Source organism: Mauremys mutica, chromosome 8 (assembly GCF_020497125.1).
Source record: "Mauremys mutica isolate MM-2020 ecotype Southern chromosome 8, ASM2049712v1, whole genome shotgun sequence".
NCBI classification, from domain to species: Eukaryota; Metazoa; Chordata; order Testudines; family Geoemydidae; genus Mauremys; species Mauremys mutica.
In genome coordinates this window covers 22,456,309-22,479,800 of record NC_059079.1, presented here as the reverse complement: position 1 = coordinate 22,479,800, position 23,492 = coordinate 22,456,309, and the positions used below count along the sequence as shown (strand labels likewise).

Genomic DNA, 23,492 nt, shown 5'->3' with positions numbered 1-23,492 from the left:
GGAACTGTGGAGCGCGGCTTCGCTGATCTCCACATCCCTAGCTACTCGTAGTTCTGTACAGTTAATTGTATTATAGTTCAAAGTTTTATAGTTACAGTTAGTATTAGTTGTTGTATTGATAGTTAGTGTATATAGTTAAACGGAGGATCGGGGTTTAGCCCCTTTTCCCCACCCCGGTGCAGGCTCATGCCCAAGGCACTGGGATTCAAACCGTGCTCGGCGTGCCAGAAGCCAATGCCAGTAGGGGATCCCCACGACTCTTGCCTCAAGTGCCTAGGGGAATCCCACCTTACGGACAAGTGCCGCATCTGCAAGTCCTTTAAACCAAGGACAAAGAAGGAGCGGGACTTTAGATTGAAGCAGCTCCTCATGGAGTCGGCACTCACTCCTGCAGTGTCGGTACCGAGTGCCCAACAGACTGCTTCGGTAAGGAGCGCCCCTTTGGCCCCGGACCGCTCCGGTACCAAGAAGGAGCCCCGGCACCGACCTCTGCCGGCACCGACATCTGCTTAGCACGGCTCCCTGTCCCCGAGACCCAGGAAGCAGCAGAGTGCTCTGACTTCTACAGCGCAACAGAAGGAGCGCCCTTCGAAGACGGCTCGCCCAGCACCGTCCTCTGCCGAGGCACCGTCACTCGTGGCACCGCCACCTGCGACTCCGCTGAGCTCGGCACCATCGATTCCGGTCCCACAAGGGCCGTTGAGTCCGGTGCCTGACAGCTCCCCAGCTCATGCTGTGGTTGAGCTTGCCCTGCCTTCTACACTGGAGACTTCCTCCACGGCACGGGAGCTCATTGCCATGACGGAGTCCACGCGGCATCAACCCCCAGCTCCGCCGGTGCGGGTTATGCAATCAGTGGGGAAACTGGCACTGATAAGGCCACGTTCCGTTGCCCCAACGGAACGGTGTCGTTCAAGATCGAGATCCCACAGACGCTCTCGTTCACGACGTTCCCGCTCCCGGCGCCGCTCGCAGTCCCGGGTACCGCTCTCCATCCCGGTACCGGTCGCACTCGCGGCACCGGTCGAGATCTCGGTCGCCGACCAGATACTCCCGGTACCGATCCGACTCTTGGCACCGATCTCAGCACCGTGTTTCCTGCAGTCGCTCCAGACGAAGGGACTCGAGGTACCAGTCGACCTCCCGGCACCGATACGGTAGAAGGTCCCGGTCTCCCTCGCGGTATCATTCCGGCTCGCGGTACCGCTCTCCGGCACCGACCCGAGAGCCCACATCTGCATCTGTGGCGCCTCCCCAAGATTTCTCGGCACCGCCGTGGCCTTCCAGACACACGTCGGTGTCTTCTCGGGCCAGTAGTGCATCCTACCACCAAGATAGGGATGCTGACATCCCCAGCCAAGGTCCTCATCACTGGGCCCTCTGGATACCGTGGGCGTACTATGAATCCCAAGGTGCTCCACCAGTGCCTCCATGGTCAGTCCCGTCACAACATCGGGCACCGGAGGCGACGATAAGCCGTCCTCCACCTGCGGGCACGGACGAGGCTGCGCTACCAGCAGCGGACACCAGAGACTCCACCTGATGCAGAGGATGTTCCGCAAGTACAGGAACCCCTACAGGACCCATTGGTACCGGGCCTCTCCTCGTCCTCCTGATGAGGCGGTGGCAGGAACATCCTCCTCGGGCCCCCCGCCGATGGATCTCAGGGCCCATCAGGACCTCTTGAGATGAGTGGCCCTGAATATGAGCCTACCGGTGGAAGAGGTCCCTGAGGTAGAGGACCCTGTTGTGGACATCCTCTTGGCTGATGCACCCACTAGGGTAGCCCTGCCTTTTATCCGCACCATCCAATCCAATGCGGATACCATCTGGCAGTCCCCGGCCTCGGTTCCACCTACAGCAAGGGGAATGGAGAGGAAATATATGGTCCCCTCCAGGGGATACGAATACCTCTACACTCACCCACTTCCTTGCTCGTTAGTGGTTCAGTCGGTGAATGAACGGGAGTGCCATGGCCAACACGCCCCGGCCCCTAAGTCAAAGGAGGCTAGACGCATGGACCTCCTAGGCCGTAAAATATACTCTGCTGGAGGCCTCCAGCCTAAGCCGGTATAACTTTAACACATGGGTGTCCGTGGGGAAGTTCACGGAGCTTCTCCCGCAGGAGTGAGTTTACCGCTCTCCTCGAGGAGGGTAAAAAGGTAGCGAGAACCTCCCTCCAGGCTTCTCTGGATGCAGCAGACTCTGCAGCCAGAACTTTGGCGTCAGGCGTGATGATGCGGCGCATCTCCTGGCTCCAAGTGTCTGGCCTTCCCCCTGAATTGCAACAAACAATTCAGGATCTGCCCTTCGACGGCCACGGCCTTTTCTCAGATAAAACTGACCCCAGACTGCAAAGTCTGAAGGACAATCGCGTTATAATGCGCTCGCTGGGTATGCACACACCAGTGACCCAACGCAGGACCTTCCAACCACAGCCACACCGCCGTACGCCCCGCCTAGACTGCGTCAGGACTTTGGCAGACGGCGTGGCAGGGGCAATCGTCGACGGCAGTCTGGCTCTCAAGGAGGCCAAAATCAGGCGCCCCCTAAACCACCAGCGGGGGCTAAACAAAACTTTTGATGGGACGCCCGAGGGTGGCCCATCAGTTACATTCCCGGATCCTTTTCCTCCATTCCTCAACCGTCTCTCTCATTTCCTCCCTGCCTGGTCCCAGCTCACTTCCGACCGCTGGGTCCTGCGCACAGTGGAATTGGGATACCACCTCCAGTTTGTTTCAACCCCACCTTCCCACCCTCCCTCCCCGTCCCTCTTCAGGGATCCCTCTCAAGAGCAATTCCTCTTGCAAGAGATCCAGTCGCTCCTAGCTCTAGGAGCCATAGAGGAGGTACCAAAAGACATGAGGGGCAAGGGGTTCTACTCCCGCTACTTCCTACTCCCCAAGGCAAAGGGAGGTCTGCGACCGATCTTAGACCTGCGAGAACTCAACAAATTCATGATAAAGCTGAAGTTCCGCATGGTAACCCTGGGGACCATTATTCCCTCCCTGGATCCAGGAGACTGGTATGCCACCCTCGATATGAAGGATGCTTATTTCCATGTCGCAATTTACCCGCCGCACAGACGGTACCTCCGTTTTGTGGTCGGCCATCAACATTTTCAGTTTACTGCACTCCCGTTTTGGCCTTTCTACAGCTCCGCGTGTGTTCACGAAATGCATGGCCGTAGTCGCTGCCTCCTTCCGCCATCGTCACGTACACGTATACCCGTACCTCGACGACTGGCTCATTCGAGGGATGTCCCAGTCACAAGTGTCGCAGCACCTGCACGTAGTCAAAGACCTCTTCGGGAGTCTCGGCCTCATGATCAACGCAGAAAAGTCTACTCTAACACCCACACAGAGACTAGACTTCATCGGAGCGACTCTGGACTCCAATCTGGCCAGAGCCTGCCTCCCACAGTCGCGGTTTCAAGCAATGGCTTCCATTATTTGGGGTCTTCAGACCTTCCCGACAATGTCGGTATGCAACTGCCTCCGCCTGGTAGGGCACATGGCCTCCTGCACCTTTGTGACCAAGTATGCGAGACTACGCCTCCGCCCCATTCAAACTTGGCTAGCTTCGGTATACAGGCCGCACAGAGACAGCCTGGACTCCGTACTCACCATTCCGCAGGAGGTCCTGGACTCCCTAACATGGTGGCTGAACCCCACGATAGTTTGCGAGGGGATGCCATTCCACCCACCGCAACCCTCGATGGCCCTAACCACGGACACATCATCTCTGGGTTGGGGTGCCCACCTCGAGGGCCTTCACACTCAGGGTCGCTGGTCACCTCAAGAGCTGTCTTTGCACATCAACGTGCGGGAGCTGAGGGCGGTCTGTCTAGCATGCCAAGTGTTTTGAGACCATCTCCAAGGCCGTTGTGTATCAGTATTTACGGACAACACAACGGCCATGTTTTACATAAACAAGCAGGGCGGAGCGCGCTCCTCCCCGCTTTGTCGAGAGGCCGTTCGCCTCTGGGACTTCTGTATAGCCCAATAGATCGACCTGGTAGCGTCCTTTCTCCCCGGAGTCCAGAACACTCTGGCGGATCACCTCAGCAGATCCTTCCTGTCTCACGAGTGGTCGATCCGCCCGGACATCATCTATTCGGTTTTCCGGAAGTGGGGCTTTCCCCACATCGACCTCTTCGCATCTCGCGAGAACAGGAAGTGCCAGTAGTTCTGCTCATTCCAAGGCCTCTCCCCGGGCTCGATGTTGGACGCATTTCTGATGCCGTGGTCGAGCTGACTGCTGTACGCTTTCCCGCCGTTCCCGCTGGTTCACAGGGTCCTGCTAAAACTCCGCAGCGACAGGGCGCACCTGATCATGATTGCTCCAGCGTGGCCCAGTTAGCACTAGTACACCATGTTGCTCGACCTGTCGATAACCAGCCCCATTCCCCTGCCTCTCCTCCTAGACCTTATAACACAGGATCACGGCAGACTTCACCACCCAGACCTGCAATCCCTGCACCTCACAGCATGGCTGCTGCATGGTTAAACCCATCTGAGTTACGTTGCTCTACCTCGGTACAACAAGTTCTACTGGGTAGTAGGAAGCCTTCCACTCGGTTAACATATCTGGCCAAGTGGAAGCATTTCTCCTGCTGGTGCGAAATGCACAACGTCACTCCTACCGAGGTCCCGATCCATTCCATCTTGGACTACCTCTGGTCTCTCAAACAGCAGGGCCTGGCGGTATCGTCATTGAGGGTGCACTTGGCAACCATCTCTACCTTCCACCCAGGGGAGAGTGACTGCTCCGTCTTCTCGCACCCTATGATTTCTAGGTTCCTCAAGGGCTTGGAGTGCTTATACCCACAAGTTCGCCACCCCGCCCCAACCTGGGACCTCAACCTGGTTCTAACCAGACTTATGACTGCCCCATTTGAGCCGCTGGTGACCTGCTCACTGCTATACCTGTCCTGGAAGACAGCTTTCCTCGTAGCCATTACATCGGCTAGACGCGTCTCTGAACTTCGGGCTCTCACGGTGGACCCACCGTATACGGTATTTCACAAGGACAAGGTGCAGTTGCGGCCACATCTGGCCTTCCTCCCTAAGGTTGTATTGGCCTTTCATATCAACCAGGTTATCTTCCTTCCGGTCTTCTTCCCGAAGCCACACTCTTCACAACGAGAGCAACAGTTGCACTCCCTAGACGTCCGTAGGGCGCTCGCGTTTTATATTGAGCGGACAAAGCCCTTCCGTAAAACGCCCCAACTCTTCGTCGCACTGGCAGACCAAATGAAAGGCCTACCTGTCTCCTCCCAGAGGATTTCATCTTGGGTGACGTTGTGCATCCGTACCTGCTATGACTTGACCCATATTCCATCGAGCCACCTTACCGCTCATTCCACCAGGGCTCAGGCTTCTTCTGCTGCCTTCCTGGCTCATGTTCCCATCCAGGAGATATGCCGTGCAGCTACCTGGTCTTCAGTCCACACCTTTGCCTCACATTATGCACTGGTCCAACAGTCCAGAGATGATGCAGCCTTTGGCTCGGCAGTTTTGCATTCTGCAACATCTCACTCTGACCCCACCGCCTAGGGAAGGCTTGGGAATCACCTAACTGGAATGGATATGAGCAAGCACTCGAAGAAGAAAAGACAGTTACTCACCTTTGTAACTGTTGTTCTTTGAGATGTGTTGCTCATATCCATTCCAGACCCGCCCTCCTTTCCCACTGTTGGAGTAGCCGGCAAGAAGGAACTGAGGGGCGGATGGGTCGGCAGGGGTATATATCTAGCGCTATAGCGGCGCCACTCCAGGGGGCGCCCAGCCGACCCACCGAGTGTTACTAGGGTAAAAATCTTCCGACGAACATGCACACGGCGCACGCACACCTAACTGGAATGGGTATGAGCAACACATCTCGAAGAACAACAGTTACAAAGGTGAGTAACCGTCTTATTTCTGTTAAACAAATGGCTCCCATTTGCAAACAGATGGTAACATTTTCAAAAGGACCTAAATTGCATTTCCAAAACAATCTTAAGTTCCAACCACCTAAGTCTTAAGTTAACTAAGGCACAGATTTTTAAAGGTAGTTAGGCATTGCTATGCTCAGCGTTGCAACATCTAACTAATTTTGGTGCCTAATTCTCATTTTCAAAAGGGCTTTAGGCAATTAGGAGCCAAAATCCCATTAACTGTTAAGCACAGCAATGCCTAAATATCTATGTGTTTAGGAGCCTAACTCCTTCTTCTGAAAATGAAATTTCGGGTCCTAAGTCACATAAGTGGTTTTGAACATTTGACTCTGAATCTAGTGCTGCAAGTTTTCTGTAATCCTTCTCTTCATACGCTGAAGAAGTCTGACTCTCTTCCATCTCTAATTTGGTTCCTTTAAACTAAATTTGGAAGGCATTTTATTTTGTGTAATTTTCCATGGGGAATGTTGTCCTCTTGCCACTTAGATTTCCTGCTAACAGACACTTGGAATCTGTCCTGTACCCAGTGGGCTTCTTTAACTTGTGGAGCCAGCATGTACTGTACTGTATGTGACAGATAAGCCAGGTTCTTGCTGAACTGTTCTTGAACAATTTCTGTAATGTATTAAGCATAACTATCTTTCTTTCGGTGTCAGGCATGCGTGTCTTATTCTAATTACTTTTTCCCTCCAACATTTTTGTTCAAATTGCTGCCACAAATAATAGTTATAATGGTCTCTTTCCATTGTCACTATAGAGAGGGGATCTTCTATAATTATTGCTTAAACTGAGATTTTCTCGTTGAAAATGTTAAAATATATGTGGATGCATAATAATATATTAACCGGTCCACCCAGATATTCTATTTTAGTTCAGGTGAGGTAAAGATGCTATTCTTCCTCTCTTAAGCTATGTCTACACTACAAAATTAAGTCAATCTTACTTATGTCAGCCGCTGCAGTAATTACATCGCTTGTGCATGTCTACACTTTGCACCTTTTATTGGCGGTGTGCATCCTGACCAGGAGCACTTGTATCGATTGTACCATCAGCATGGGGCATTGTTGGATGGCTCCTGAAAACCAGTAACAGTCGATGTAAGTAACGCAGTGTCTACACCAGGGGTCGGCAACCTTTCAGAAGTGGTGTGCCGAGTCTTCATTTATTCACTCTAATTTAAGGTTTCGCGTGCCGGTAATATATTTTAACATTTTTAGAAGGTCTTTTTCTATAAGTCTATAATATATAACTAAACTATTGTTGTATGTAAAGTAAATAAGGTTTTCAAATTGTTTAAGAAGCTTTATTTAAAATTAAATTAAAATGGAGAGTCCCTCGGACCGGTGGCTAGGACCCGAGCAGTGTGAGTGCCACTGAAAATCAGCTCGAGTGCCACCTTTGGCACGCGTGCCATAGGTTGCCTACTCCTGGTCTACACTGACACTATGTCAACCTAACTACATTGACCTTGACTCTACGCCACTCGTGGAGATGGAGTTATTAAGTCAGCATAGTGGGGCAGTTATGTTGGCAGGAGTGAAATTTAAGTGTAAACACTTCCATAGTTAGGTCGATGCAAACTGCCTTGTGATGACCTAACTCTGTAGTGTAGACCAGACCTTAGTCCTCTATCACCTGAGTTGCTCATGTGATGACAACACAAATAATAAGAGACGTCATTGGATACTCAGTGACAAAGCACAGACAGATGCAGGTATGCTAGGTGCTGTATTTCCCTTTCTACCCACAAAGAGCTGTGAGCATCTTGCTATCCTACGTGAAGCTGCAGATGTTCTTGTTTCTTATTCTTTGGGGGGTAGCTAATCAGCATCAGCCTTACCTCTTTCTTCTACTACTTTTCAGTAGTATTTGTTTTTACACTCCTGCAAGGCACCTAATAAGACAATTTTCATTAGCAGTTTCTTTTTACTCCAGGGGTGAACCATCTGCTGGCATCTGTTGCTCTAAGTCTCTCACTACTCTATTAACTAATATAACAGTTTAAAACTGTACAGCATGTTTTAGCTCCATACTATGCAATTTTAAAATTGTGTTGCATTCATGTTACAGAACTACATTTGAGCACTGGTGGAGATGGGGGTTAAGCTCATACATAGTCTGACTAATGCAGTTCACTACCCCTTTGGGAACTATATCGGACTCACTAAACCAGTTCTGAAAGCTATTTCAAAGCAAATTATATTTAAGGCTGGGTTAGCTTACTGCCAACGTGGACATGACTTATGTCAGACTCTGGACGGACTTATAATGCTATAAGCAGTTATAAGCTGGTGCCAAAGTCACAAACTGAGCAAACAAAGCAACAAAACCAAAAATTTACTTCAGCACCAGAAAGAAAGAAAGAAAGAAAGTGATGTCAATAACTCTATCAGATTGCTTTTTAGAAGACACTATAGAATGATGCGTTTAGAAAAAGGAGGCAGAACGGCAATGGACCAGACTGTCACGCGATTGACTCTGCTATGGTTGTTTGCAGCAATGATTGCACTAAGCTACTTCAGCCTTTGTGTGCATTTTTCCCTGGGGTTTCTGTTAGAACTTTGAAAATTCTCCTGTTTTTCTTCAGTCTACAGATCTCGCAGTCACCTTATTTCTGGGTAAGGAAAACTTAATAGGATTCCTCTTGGAACCTGAAACCTTGCCCATTAATTGGTACCAAAGTCACCACTGAACAATGCCAGCTACACCTTTGCAACCTCAGCCTAGAAAGCAAAATTGTGGGAACAGGAATTAAACCCAGGTGTTCTGCATAGCTCTGCAGAGCACTACCACTAGGGCACAGGACTGCAAAAAATGGTTGTCTTTTAGAGCAGAGTGGTTTTCAACCAAGGGGTCCACAGACTATGTCTAAGATTTCAAAAGGGATCCACACCTCCTTTCAAAAATGTTCAGGGCTCCACAAATGAAAAAAGGTTGAAAACCACTGTTTTAGAGTAACGGCTGTACATGTGCAATTTTTGGAACATGTCAGTAATTATGGCACTGGTGATATAAAATCTGTAGATACTTTTCATTCTACTTACTCATCTGTATTAAGTTGCTTTATTAGTAAGCCAGATGAATAGATAGTTTGCCTGCACTTCATCTGTACTTTTCCCCCTTTTAAAGTGGATTCAGCTGTCCTCCAGTCTAAATGAGCAAAATATACCTAAAATGGCTGCACGCCTGTAAATAGAGACTGGATTAATCACAATGGCAGCTGCTGCGTCTCCAGAACTTTTTGCCTAAATATGGCGGTAGGAGCCTAACTTTAGGCACCCAGGCAGATTAAATATTCTGAACAAGTCAATACTAATAATACAATTTTACTGCTGTCAAAAATAAATGCTCTTGGAATTTCTGCATCACCATTTTTGTTTTTAAATCCCCAAGTTTTGTCTTGACTGAGACAGGTGTCATTTAACTTCTGCTTTCTGGGTTTGACCCACCCATTGCCATTCTGCCTATGAACCATGGGGGTTCTAGTCTAAATCCCTTCTGTGGTCATAGGTAGGACACAATCAGCAAGATCAGGCACTGGCTGGGAGAAACAGATTGCTTACTAATTAGGTTTCCTTTGGGGTTTGAGCATAATTTTGTGCAGTTTTGCATGAACTTTTTTGAGAACCAGGTCTTGCCAGATAATTAGACAGAAGGCCACTCCTAAAAAGCAAATAAGTAATGGAGAAACATTGGCTTTGTTGTCTCAGTAATTCAGTGGACGTTATACTTATTGCTCTTAAATTGAAAATATGCTGAAGTTTCTTCTGCTGGTCACTTTGTTGCTTGTACCAGAGAATTACAAAGAGGCCTAATTTCTCCACAAAGGTTCAGTCTGAGAATGTATGTATTGGATATCTGAGGCACTTAGTATTACTATAAATGAAGGAGATAAGAGGGGAAAAGTCTCTTTCTTTCTCTCTAACTCTAATTTGTTTACTTTGATCGATTGACAGTGCTTTGTCTGGGACCCACAGGGCTACAACTATGTATAATGCTTTGTGTAGTCTGTTTCATTGTTTCCCCTTTAGAGTCACTGTCCCCTATAGTTTGGGTGGGTCTTTCAGACTGCAGGTGGGGAGAGAAAAACGTCTTTAAAAGTAGGGGAATGGGATTGTAAAACCGGTAACGGCCCTGAAACTATTTTAAACTTATTTTATAGAGATGGACTAGATTTCAAATGCTGGAGTATCTTAAACCATTTTGTTGTCATTTTTTTGTCTCTTTTGTAATAAAAAAGAAAAAAATAGGTACAGCATTTGAGGAATGAAAGCTGTGAGTGCAAGTGCTCTTTGTGACTCTGATCCATAACTGAGCTGTATAAGGGGGATTGAACTTTAACATAGTGATTTTCCTTTTGCTGGTGCTTCAAAATGAACCATTTAAGTGACTCTCTCCCTTTTTAAGAACGTCCTTCTAACCACCCTGAACATCCCTGAAGTCCTAGTCTTGCAAACACATATGCATATGAACAAGAAGGAATCCACTGGCACCTTAAAGATTAACAGATTTATTTGCGCATAAGCTTTCATGGGTAAAAAACCTCACCTGAAGAAGTGAGGTTTTTTACCAACGTAAGCTTATGCCCAAATAAATCTATTAGTCTTTAAGGTGCCACCAAACTCTGTGGTGTTTTTGTGGATACAGACTAGCACGGCTACCCCCTGGAACTTGACACATATGCATATGAGTAATTTTGCTCTTATGAATAGATGCACTGAAGGAAATGAGACGAGTCACATGAATCAAATTACTTATGTGCCTCAATGTTTACAGGATCGGGCCCCGAGTTACTGTCTGCAGCATCTGCCTTTTGTTTGCCATTTTATTAGTCATACAGGACAATTAAAAGTTACTAATACTAGAATAGATTATGCAGATTCCTTCTTTTGATCTGGTGGCTAGCTCTTGTGTAAGGAAAATATATTCTTTAGAAAGAGACATTTTATTTGAGATCCAAAATAAAATGAGCTAAGAACTCTGCCAACAGGACCGAACACAGGATTTTGTGTGTGTGTGTGTGTGTGTGTGTGTGTGGTTTCCTAGGCCCATGAAGCATTTTGGGTACATCCAGACTACCTGCCGGATCGGCGGGTTGCAATCAATCTATCGGGGATCGATATATCGTGTCTTGTCTAGACGTGATAGATCGATCCCTGAACGTACTCCCGTCGACTCCGGAACTCCACCAGGGCGAGTGGCGGAAGCAGAGTTGACGGGGGATCCCGTGCCGTGAGGATGGGAGGTAAGTCAAAATAAGATACATCAACTTCAGCTATGCTATTCCCGTAGCTGAAGATGCGTATCTTACATCGACCCTCCCCCTGCCTCCCAGGGTAGACCAGGCCTTTGATATCAACTGTTTTTTACTCCAGGTCCCACCTGCACCACCACAATTGCCCAAACAAAATAAAAATAGAGCAAACGAGTGTGGCCCAAAGTCACTAGTGACTTAGGACCCAGTCTTGCAAACATGTATTGAGGCCAGTCCAATTCTTGTGTGGGCAACATTACTCAATTGTGTACGTGTTTCAGGATTTGGGCCCAGGAGTGACAATTTTCATGAGTTTTATTCACTTCTTATACGTTGATGACCACCCATGAAAATCATGCTGCTGCCATAAAACTCCATATTTCAATTACAGGGAAAAATAAATATTTTCTGAAAGAGTTCTGCATATTTCACATAAAACACATTAATTTATAAGATTATAATTATGCCAACAATTACAAAATCTCTTTAATCAAAGTCATGTAATATGAATGGTTCTTCAGTATCAAGATCATATCGAGTTGGATTTTTCTCTTACCTGGACTGTAACAAAGAAATTCCTGATTTACTCTGGTGAAAGTTAGACCAGAATTGGACACCATGGTGTCTGAACTATGTGTTACATCTACAGATTATGGTCTAGCCAGGTCAAGGTTGAGGATATAGGAGAGGCACATGAAGGAACTTGCATTGCAACTGCCTAATTGTACTTTCAGTGAGGATTTAAAATAAAGGTGAAAAAAATTAAATATAAAGGTATTTGTATCTTAAGCCATATGTTTAATAAAAATGTAATGAAACTATGGCAAAATGGGTGAGTAGGAGTTAGATGTATAATTAAACCTTCTTTAATATAGGGCACTGGAAGATCAAATTAATAATATGAAATTTCCTTTCCAAATATGAGATATATTGCCTTACTGAAAGCTGTCAATATTTTTAGACTATGAAAACTTCAAAAGAAATGGGGTTTTCAAAAATGAGAAAAAGTTATAATTCATTTAGCAATCTAATATTAATTCAGAAAAAGTGAAAAAAATCAATAAAGAAATATTATCAATTATTTTGAGGACAAGAAGTTATATCTTTGGCAGTCTGGAGACCATATTTCTTAAATGTTTTTTAGTTCTAATGCCTACAAGGTATTTTTAAGATTATTTCCAAGATTTAGTCCAGTAATGATTTATGATATTAAAAACATGAAGGGTAGAATCATGTGATGAATGGCATTTCATATGAAAACACTGAATGTTTGAATTTGCCCTTTTTATGACATCTTTAAGAAACAGAAAATAGGCATGAGGAACTCTTCACAGCTAGGATAAAGGAAATAAAAATCCAGCAAGACTTTTAAATATCATTCTATACAGATAGTTCCCACACAGTGCAAAGAGCAAAGCAACCATTTCAATTACCAGGAAAAATAAATATTTTCTGAAAGAGTTCAGCATATTTCCTATAAAACATGTTAATTTATAAGATTATAATTATGCCAACAATTAGAAGACTGGATATTATTAAAAGGCTATTATCCAAACTGAAGTGCTAAAAATAAATGAGGTCATACATATTTTACAGAACATACTATACTGCAAAATAACTTGTCATGTAGCCATGGCAATCACTTTTAAGCTGGGTGGCTTTATGTACAAGCTCATATGTTTTTGATGTAATATTTTTGAAAGTGCTCAGCACTCAGCAGCTTCCATTGAGAACGAATGTGTGAATGGGCAGTCTTTCATCCAGCTGGCCACTTGAATATAGAAATACCCACTTTGCTTGCACATTGTAATTACATGTGCAAATTAGGTGCACGATTGCACATGTCTTTGTATGTGCAATGAGAGTTGTTGGGTGCTGAGCAGTTTTGAAAACCTTTATTTTGGTGTTTAAATGGAAGCTGAACTCTCCTGAAAATCTGTTCATTTATTTGGGTGCCTAGCTGGGATCTGGGGAGTACTGAGTTTTGTTTTGTTTTAAAATCTGGCCATTTATCTTTCTAGTAGCCTTTTCTGTGTCACACAAAGTCCACCATCCCAGAGCAAGGATTGAGCAGCCATGCAGATGTTATACAGCTGCCCACTACTCGTCTCCAAGGGAGTAATGCCCCTCAGAAGCAGCTATGTGGCTGCCCAGCGCTTCTCTACACCCGGGGTGGAGCACAGGCTCTGCTTTACTTGAGCGTAGGAGAGGAGATGACATTAGGGAACCTGAGCATGCTCTGTACCCTCTCAACATCCCAGGGCTTAATCCTGTCAAAAACTGTCATTGCCTTCAATGGCAGGGGGAGGAAGGAGTCCTTCCCATTTGAATTATAGCTAGGGGATCATTAAGGTGCCTGTACAGGCCCCACAGAAATCACCCAGACAACAGCTGTGAAACACAGCTGTCACTCACAGACGCAGCAGAAGCTCACTTTGAAAAGTGGGGTAGGGGGCAGAGATGCACAGTGAGACCTAAGTGTACTAAGCGTGGGGAGCAGGGAGAGTCAGGGGAGTGGGAGGAAGTTGGGGTGCCAGGGACAGAAGGGGGTGCTCTGCATAGGGTGTGAGGGGAGTCAGGGTGCCAGATAGGGAAGGGAGTTGGCGGGGTGCTCTGCCTGGGAAATGGGGGACAGTTGGGGTATGAGAGAGAGAGAGGGTGAGTAGGATGGGTGCTTTGCCAGAGGAGTGAGGGGATCTAGTGAGATTCAGCAGGGAGGACTGGGGGTGTGGCCAGCTCCTGACAGAGAAGTGGGGATGGTCCAGGTAGTTTGCATCTTTCTTGCTGGGAGTAGCTGTTCCCAGCTTGATCACTATAGTTTCTACCTTCACCCTGGCTGATCCCAGGCACCATGGTGGCTGTCCCAGCCCCTCCAAGTCCTGCTGTCTCCTCCACTCCAACAGCCATGGAGTCCCGCCCAGCCTGAGGGTGTGAAATAACTTGCTTAAGACCTGGACACATGGGCGGAAACTTAAATCAGCCCCCACAATATTTCCACTGTGGTGACGCTAGCCCCCACGGCCTACCTGGTTCCACCAGCTCTGGTCAGCCAGTATGAGTTCAGGCCTCCCCTCTCCAAGGTGATTCGAGGAGTGGGTGAGGTTACAAATCATCATGTCCTTCTTCTCAGCATAAGGTACAATTGTTGTTGTACATGTTCTGTTACATTAGAGTCCCTAATGTGAACAAGAGTTAAGGAGCAGGATCTAGAGAGGGTTAGTGGGAACGTGTGTGGAGTTGATTTGCATGAGTTCCTGTCTGACACGTGCACACCTCAGTCAATCCCATGCCTAGCTCTTATGGATTGTTTATAGCTCACCCCTATTTCCTCTGTGAACCTGGGCCGACAGTCCCCAGGGTCAGTCAACCAATTTCTGTGTTGGGGGTACATGTGCCATGTATGGCTGTTTTAAACCGGATTTGGCCCTTTCTCTGTTCCTGCTACATAAATCTCTGTTGTAATACAAAACAGTATCATTGCTTGAAGTTTAATACAGGTACCAAGTACTTAATACCCTACTCAGTTGACTTTGTGAAATTGGTGTTGGCACAATGTTTAGAGTTCAACTTCTGACACAGTTGCAAAAAAGTTAATTCCTTTTGACTTCTGCCAGTTAGTATTAAACTTATGAGGCATGAAATCATCTAATTCTCGATAATAGGTTTTCTATAGAGCTCCCAGTAGAAAACATTTAAGCTTCAAACATATGTGCCTGGATCTCACAAACCACAGACACATTTATTTATTAACATCTAGACTGTCTGCACTTCTAAGTGCTCAGGAACTAAATACATTTTAAAGATATGATGAAAAACCAGATTCTGATATTGTCACACCAAATTCAGGGCTGATGTGATGGATTGTAGCTCAACTGAAGTAAATGGCTTACTTTGGGTCTGAATTGGGCCTGTAGCTTTGATGATGTCTGTGATAATAAAGCCAATTGAGAATTCTGATATAGTTATGAATATAAAATTCACATTTTATACCTGTTCTCTTCCTATTTAATTTTTGATGTCTCTTTTCTACTTTTATAGTTTGAGTGTTGTCTTTGATGTCTGTGTCAAAGATCTGGATGCCAGATAAGATCCAACTGAGATTAAAAGCTATTCTGATTTGCAGTACAAAAGGGATCAGTTTTAACATGTCAGGTTTCATAAAAAGACAAGGTAGGTGAGATAATATCTTTTACTGGAGCAACTTCTATTGGTGAGAGAGACAAGCTTTCGAGCTTACACAGAGCTCTTCTTCAGGTCTTCAGAGCTCTGTGTAAACTCGAAAGCTTGTCTGTCTCAGAAGTTGGTCCAGTAAAAGATACTAGCTCATCGACCTCGTCTCTCTAATATCCTGGGACCCACACAGCTACAACTGCAGAGGTCTCATAAAAGGCAGAAGGGATATGTGTGTTATGGACATTGAACTCTCATTAACGCTCTCTCATATATCGCAGTAAATAAATATTGCTTGATGATGGCGCTTTAGGTGGTGATTTGGAAGTCTTCTCTGTTTCAGAGTTTAGCCATGTGTCTGTTCCCTTTACCACTTAAACAAAGAAACAAAACCCTTAGCCCTTCATCAGCTTTAATTTTACAGGACATAGTTGGTTCGTGTTGTTTTCTCATTGGAAAGGAGAGTTGTTCGTCCACATAAAACTTTGTTTTGCTTCTTACAAACTACTGAGCCTTTCAGCCATTTACCTTCCAACAAAGGACAAGATCCTCAGTTGATGTAAATCCATGTAGCTCCCTTGACCTCAACTGAAATATACCAGTTTACGTGCGCTTATTATCCAGTCTATCATCTGGAATTTCAGGAAGAGCATCCCAAATGGAAGGTATTTCTAGGCAAAAATAAAGAGTGGAAAGAAGCAAGAGTTCTGTCTGAGAGGTAATTCTAAAGAGAGTAAGAACTGGAAACAAAATAGACATAAGCTGACTTTGGAGATGATGTCCTTCAGAAAGATGCTACAATAAGAATAAGAACAGTTTCTGTATTTGTGTTTCCCTCTTACTATTTTTAATTAACTGTAGCAGAAGGAGTGCATTTTATTGGTACATAATGTTCTATTTATGTTTGTTTATTTAATAAATCTGTTTTGCTTTATTGTTAATAAATTGCTTAACTAATTTAGCAAGGGTATGTCTTTTTTTGCCCCCTCACCTGTGTGTGGGTTAAGCTATGCCTACCAAAGGCAAGTCATTGCCATGTCAAATTTAATTACACACTGTATTGTTCACCTACTGTGCTAACTAGGTCAAAGAGAAAGGAACGAAGGCTGGGTTTAACACTTGGAAGAGGGAGGGTGGGAATAGGAAGAGACCAAAGTACATAATTAACCTCAGAAAAAAAGAGAAGAGAATAGGGAGGTGCTGAAATATTCAGAAAACAACTTACTACAAATGCATGAGTAGTGTTACCACAGTCCATTTCATGAATGTTATTTTTCCAGCGTAGTGGTATAATCTGCTATAAATGTTTTTTCTGCAATAGGAGAGAATTAGGAATCCTATGGACTCCGGGTGTTCCTAACAGAGGATACTTTAACTTTCTCAGGGCCAGACTTTGTTACCTTACTCAAGTTTAGAAGTACCATACTACACAAGGAACCTTATTGAAATCAGTGGGGTCTTTGCCCAGTATGGTACTTTTCAATGTAAGAGTTGCAGAGTCCATCCTAAATTAAAATGCATTTATAGTTAAATGGATGAAATCAATGGTAAAGAGTTAAACTGAGTATGTAAACTTGATATTTTCTAACTCACCATGCATATATTCCATGCAGCATTTAAATCCCATGTAACCCCTATTTTAAGGACTAACGTGGTGCATAGGTCTCTCTACACAGGAACAAATTTCACCCTATATCTTCATGTGTGTCATCAAGTCCCAGCTGCATGTTTTATTAACAAAAGCAAGATTTTTTTGAGATTCTAGTCCTGCCTTGTGCATCAACATCAGAATTGTCATATAAGTTCTGACTGTAATTTTTTTATTTCCGATGATAAGGAAGGTGGAAGTTACTCGGAGAAGTTATATAGGGGAAATCCACAATATCATTTTTGTAGAGTCACTTTTTTTGGCTGTAATTGCACTTTGGGTCAAGTTTGCACTTCGATAAGTGTGTTCAAGTATCATTGGGATAAATTCTCTCCATGTGCACGAGTGACATTAGTATAACTGAGATGAAAGATTGGGGAGTGAGGCAGCGGAACCAGTTTTGTATTAAACTGGAATAAAAATGTTAGTTGCCTGGGGAAATGAACACAACAAAATAACAGAATTGTTGCTTATGGATTTTGTTCTACACTAATTGTAAAATAGAGAAAGAAACAACTTATTAATTATGGGGGGAGAGAGATTTGGGGTCAGATTCTGAAACCTAACTTACATTGGATGGCACTAGTTGTGGGATAAAGTATTATTCAATGTGAGTAAGGGTTTCACAATCTGGCATTCATTTAAACTAGCTACACAATATATGCACATGTATTGCAATGGTTTATGGCAGTGGTTCACACCTGGTTATTTTCCAAATACAAAGAATGTGTCAATACATAGCTTCTTACAGTCAGGAATATATATATATATATATATATATATATATATATATATATATATATATATATATATATATATATATATATATATGAAAAGTTATTTTCACACTCAAAATGAAAGAGGCTAAATTCAGGTTCACATTTTGTTGCTAGTTTTGCTTTGGTTGCAAAATTTTAAATAGTTCTAGCTAAGATGGCACGTTACTCTACTCCATGTTTCTAAAATATTAGCAATCTAAGTGACTGTCTATACCTAAATAGCACGCACCCACTTATAAGGTAACATTACAATCATTTCATCATTATCACAATCATAATGCCTCAAACAAGCTTCAAGGTGACATTGTAGTCACTCAGAAATTACACAGAAGTATTATGAAGTGACATTTCATCCTGACGCAACGGTGACATTAGCATCTAATTACTTGGTAGTCAATTTAACATCAGTCACATACTGTATTTCATGTACAGTACAACTTTGATTATCTGAATGTCCTGGGGGACACTATATAAGTTTGGTTAAACGAGGTTTCAGATGATCGAGAGACTATTCAGTAAAATTAATAGGCATTGAAGGACATAACTCTGTTTTAGATACTAGGGAGTTTTAATTATTTGAGGTTTGGTTAATCAAGGCTGATCATAACCGCAATGGCCAACCTGTGACTAGTATATCATATTGCATGGCAGACCAAAACCTAGTGCCTATGTAAAACAAAGGCTTAGATAAATTCTCAGATTTGATCTCTCCCTGTTTTTCCTGCTTACACACATGCACAAAGTTTCATCTCTGGCTATATCCTTTTTTGATTGTCCAGTTAAGTTAAAGGATGCATCTTTTCCTCTCAATATATGGGATGTATTCTTATTACCTCTGTTCATTACAGTGGGCCTGATTCTTCAGTCCTTACTTAACAAAATTCCCATTGAAGCTACCTCCTTCAGGGCAAAATATGATATACACTTCTTGAAGCTAGATTTCCTGCTTAAAAACAGACACTCAAAAATCCCCTTTCACTGGGTTACAAACAGAGAAACTGGGATCATATATGTATCTTTTAAAAGGTGGAAGGTTCCCAGTCATGACTGTGGCATAAAAACTGAGATCATTTAACTATGATAGAAATGGGGGTTTTACTTGAATAGGACTCTAATATGTAGCTCAGTAAGATTATAATTGGATCAAAGTGAACCGTATCATTCTGCTGTCCTTATTCTTCAGGGCCATCACTAATTTTTCATCAACAATTGCCTATTTGTCATTACTGTGTCTGATTCTGACTCATTACTGTTTTGAGATAAAGAGAAACAGAAATAATCAGATTTCGTATTAACACATGAATAACAGTATTGGATACATGATATGGCCCAGTCTGTAGCCTTAGCAAGATCTTCCATGGATGCATGGTTCCTCCAGGAGCTGGCAGACCAATATATGTTCCATGGTTTGTGTTTCACTGCAGTTATATGTCTGGGTCATTTGAATAACCCCACATCCACATATTGACTTTTGACTTGCCAACTCTTGTTTGGAGGTAACTTAAACATCTCCAGGTCCACCAATCCTTCTCTGCACCTATGGGAAGCCATTTGGCAATGTCAGTGAGCATTTCGACATCCTTGTCAAGTATTTTGAGCTGTGTGCACCACATTTTCAGTTGTACGGCCATTGGTGATTTTTTTTAAGCAGTTCCATTGCAGCTAGGAAGCTTTTCTGCAATTTCAGGCTGCTAACTGCCATGATGTGGCCATATAGCAGATGTCTGGTATCCTTGATCTGTTGCCATCATTCCATTTTGCCTGTGACCGCTCTCTTAAGAAGCAGTGGAGCAATTCCTGCAAGCACATGAAGGCTGTTAATGTTTGTTGGTTTTAGACATCCTATGATGTAGCAACAACTGTCTCTTAGTGCAGGCTCCAGCTTTGAGTGAGCTGATCTTTCCAACACTGGACAGGTGTATCCAGCCATTGAATAGCAAAATGTGAGTGTGGTGGTTCTTAGTGTTGCTGGGTCAGTGCCTCATTTTGAATTTGCAGGCTCTTCCTAAGTATCTTGTTCTGGGTGCTAACTTTACCTTTTATCTTCTCTATGTATGCTTTGAAGGGGAGATACAGTCTAGCATCACTCCAAGATAGACAGGATTCCAGCTGTGGGCAAGTGATACCCACTACCAGATGATGTTGAGTTGTCTATTGGCCTCACAATTCTGAAGATGGAGGCTACTTGCTTGCATTTTGGCTGGGTTGGCATGCAATTGATTCTTGGTGTAATAGACGGAGAGCCCAGACATCTCCAATGTTAATATAACTTTGATCTGGGTGAAATCTTTGGGTTTGGCAGAGATGCATAGTTCATCAGCATAGATAAAATTTCATGTGCTGAGATGGATTAGCCACTTATTCATGTAGCTGTTAAAGAGCATGGGTGAGAGTACGTTTCTTTATGGTGGGCTGTTTTTATGTTGTTGCCATTGGGTCCACTTCCCGCATAGTTTGATGTACCTACATCAGTTTTCTAGTAGAGATTGTATCAGTCATACGAGATGATGAACTTTCATCATGGTATATATTTTTGTGAAGCACCTTTGGTGAGCGCATATGGAAGAGCTTGTCTTATGCCGCTGATAGGTCGACAAACATGGCACCTGTTACCATACCTAGTTCAAAGTCGTCTTTGATGTACTGAGTGATGTTCAGGACTTGAGCAGTGCATGACTTCCCTGGGTGGAATCCAGATTGCTCTGGGATTAGGTGCTTTTTCAGCAAATGGTGATAGGCAGTTTAAGATAAGAGGCTTGTTTACAGTTGTAGTAGTGATATAGGACTTTAGTTCTTAAACTCCATTGCATCCTTCCCCAGCTTCAGGAATGCCACAACCAAGACTCATTGCCAGATCTTGGGTACTCCGTATGTGGCTGAAAATCTGCTAAACAACTTGACTTTATTCTTTGTGGCTGGTCTGAAGTGTTTGATTTGTTCAGTATGAATGTTGTGTAGACCAGTGGCTTTGCCATTCTTGAGGATATTAATTCTGAAAGTTTATTCAGTCATTGTGTACTGTGCTCTAAAATTATGTGTTTTGTGGTATTGGTTTGATCTTTCTTACTACAGTAGCAAGATCTTTGGTGAAGCCCTTCCATTCTGACTTCTTAAAATTAAAGCAGCATGGAGTGGTACTGCATTTGGCATTATGGCTGCATTGATCTGGATGGCTTTGGGCCAGTGGTGTCAATGTGGAACAGGACCCAGACTAATTTTTTTACCTGAACCAGCTACATGGTTGCTGACAAATGCCAGATCAGGGTTGTAGCCCCATTTCCATTGGCTGCTGTTGAAAGAACTGGGGAGTTTGGGTTGTGAATTAAGCTCAAATGGTGTTCATCTGCTCACCATTCAACTTGTTCACCATTTTCATATTATTCATTAGACCTGTTTAACTCTGTGACTATTAAAGTCACTGATCACATTTTGTCATGTTTCAGGTTATGTGGGCTAGTGAACATGGCGGTTTGTAGGCAGATGTGATGGAAATGCCACCAGTGTCTACAGTCAGGACTTCAATGTCATTATTATCGGTCATGGATGTTGTATTGATGATAAGATCAGGTTTGACAAAAATGGTGCTGCTGTATTGCTTGTGTGGCTTTCAATTGTCAAGTTCATCCTAACATCTGGGGGCAGTTGTTGTTAATCCCTCTGTATGTCTTCTGGAGGCACAACACCTGGAAGTTGTAGTCAGCACATATTTTGGCTCTAAGGTCTTGTTTAGCACCTGAAAGTCTTCGACATTTGCTGATGTTATTGTGAGTGCCAATGATGAGGACCCTTTTGAATGACACTGAGGACTGAGTCGGGCATCAGGTAGTCGGTTGGTTATGCTGACAACTGTCTGCAGGCATAGACGTATTTTTTTGTTATATTGTAGTGCTAGGTATTTAGCAGGATTCGCAGAACACCTGACAGGGCTGTGACATGACTGCTCCTGCGGTGGCCCCCACTGGAGCCATTGGGAGAAAATTCATGAGAAATGTAGACTATAAAAAATCCAAAATGCTTTGGATAAATGATTTTCATTGAATAATTCAACTAGCTATATTGTCCTGAAGCCTTCACATTCCAGCTTTCCTGTAGGAGATTTCTTGCCCAGAAGGATGAATTCTCTTGAATAAAATTGAGTTCCTCTCAAAAATATAATGCAATGCAGAGCAGCTGAGATTTTAGGGGTATGGGGCCTTAGATTCCACAATATTTCCCTATACTTAAAATAGAAAACAATAACCATATCTTAGAGAGAACTCACTGTGGGTAAAGGACTATCTTTTAATGGCAGCAACTGCCTCTCATACAATATTGTTTTTATTCAGATCCTACACACTATTGTAATAATATTTTGTTCAAAATAATATGCCTTATGTTATCATAGTTATCATTTGAAAACTAATATCTTGCTGGCCAGTAATAGCTGAAATCATGACTGAAGTGTGTTTAGCAGACAAATCTGGGGAGTGGGCAAACCTGTTTCTCAAAGACAAAGGACAAGCTGACACTTCTAGCCCAGTGTCATCAAAGCTGATGGGCAATCACCTATCAAGTGTCCATTTTTTTGGTAAGGAAGGTGGGCAGAATCAAACAACAACATGGAACCTCTTTCCCTGTCTCCGTCCCCACAGAGGGAATTACCTTTATCTAGGAGTAACCCTAGATAGATGGAAAATGCATTTCAAAGGGTGACTGAACTATACAAGTGAGGGACAAAAACACCCCAAGTTATATCTCCATATCCATCTCTCTTTTTTTCCTCCTAAGAAGACTAAAGAAAAGCCCTTGGACTTTGGCAGAAGATCCTGACCTGAAACTTGGTCAGCAATGCTGCTGGAAACCCGTGGTAAGAATTTCACCTTGAACCAAGTCTAGTTAGTTAATTTTATAAAATGTTTTATCTTTATTTCTCCTGTAACCATTTCTGACTTTAATCCTTATACTTATACTCACTTAAAACCTCTCTCTTTGTAGTTAAACAGACTTGTTTTATTCTTGAATCCACTGTTGTCTTTAAACTGAACTATGTGAGTATCTCCATTTATGGTAGCAAACTGTAGTATACTGATCCCCTTAGAGGTGCAATGGACCTAATAAATCTGGAGTGGCCTGGACCGTGCAGAACACACATTTTTTGGGGGGGGAATTTGGGACTGGGAGTGTGTCCGGGTCACCTGGCAAGTAGTAACCAAGGCTGCTGGAAACCAGAGTGTGACTGGTGTGTTTCTAACAGGCTGCTGGGGTCAGAATTTCTGGACCAGGGCTGTGGATACAAACAGACACTCAGGGTGTGATCTTCCTGCTGTTCGGCCATTTTAGAGGAGCCCAGGTTGGGAGCTACAGCAGCAAAGCATTGTGAGGCACCCCAGATTGCAGAGCAGGTGTGACACAGTCCCTCACTGGTCTGGATTGCACCCCGGAGAGTTATAGAGAGCTTTCTGTTTCTGAATTACCCTATTTTCATAAATCATTTCTGATTCTGATTAATCTCTGTTGTTGTCCTAGATTCTTTATCTGAGAATATAGTCACATATTCCCGTCCTAGTCACATCATGTTAGGGTACCATATCATAAAAATAAAACCATAACTTTACACCCCTGTCTTATTGCAGTTCTTTCTTATTCAGTTCAAAGTTATTCAATCATCCCAACACCAGGCCAGTCATTATATTGCAAAAGTGATCACATCCAAATGCTATC

General features: G+C 43.9%; 1 protein-coding gene across 11 annotated transcripts in view; it reads left to right on the top strand.

Moving 5' to 3' along the window:
• The window catches only part of LRRIQ3 (leucine rich repeats and IQ motif containing 3), a 205,226-nt gene that overhangs the window by 96,527 nt on the left and 85,207 nt on the right, over window positions 1–23,492 (top strand). For 4 of the 11 annotated variants that reach the window (XM_045026608.1, XM_045026607.1, XM_045026605.1 and 1 more), the window contains 2 exons: window positions 22,560–22,638; window positions 23,026–23,302. The exons of 1 other annotated variant lie outside the window; for it this stretch is intronic. In XM_045026608.1, coding sequence (XP_044882543.1) covers window positions 22,560–22,638; window positions 23,026–23,151 — 205 coding nt within the window. In that variant the 3' untranslated portion in view covers window positions 23,152–23,302. Of the gene's footprint in view, window positions 1–22,559; window positions 22,639–23,025; window positions 23,303–23,492 lie in introns of those variants that run through there. 6 more of the 11 variants (XM_045026603.1, XM_045026604.1, XM_045026616.1 and 3 more) reach the window with 4 other exon arrangements.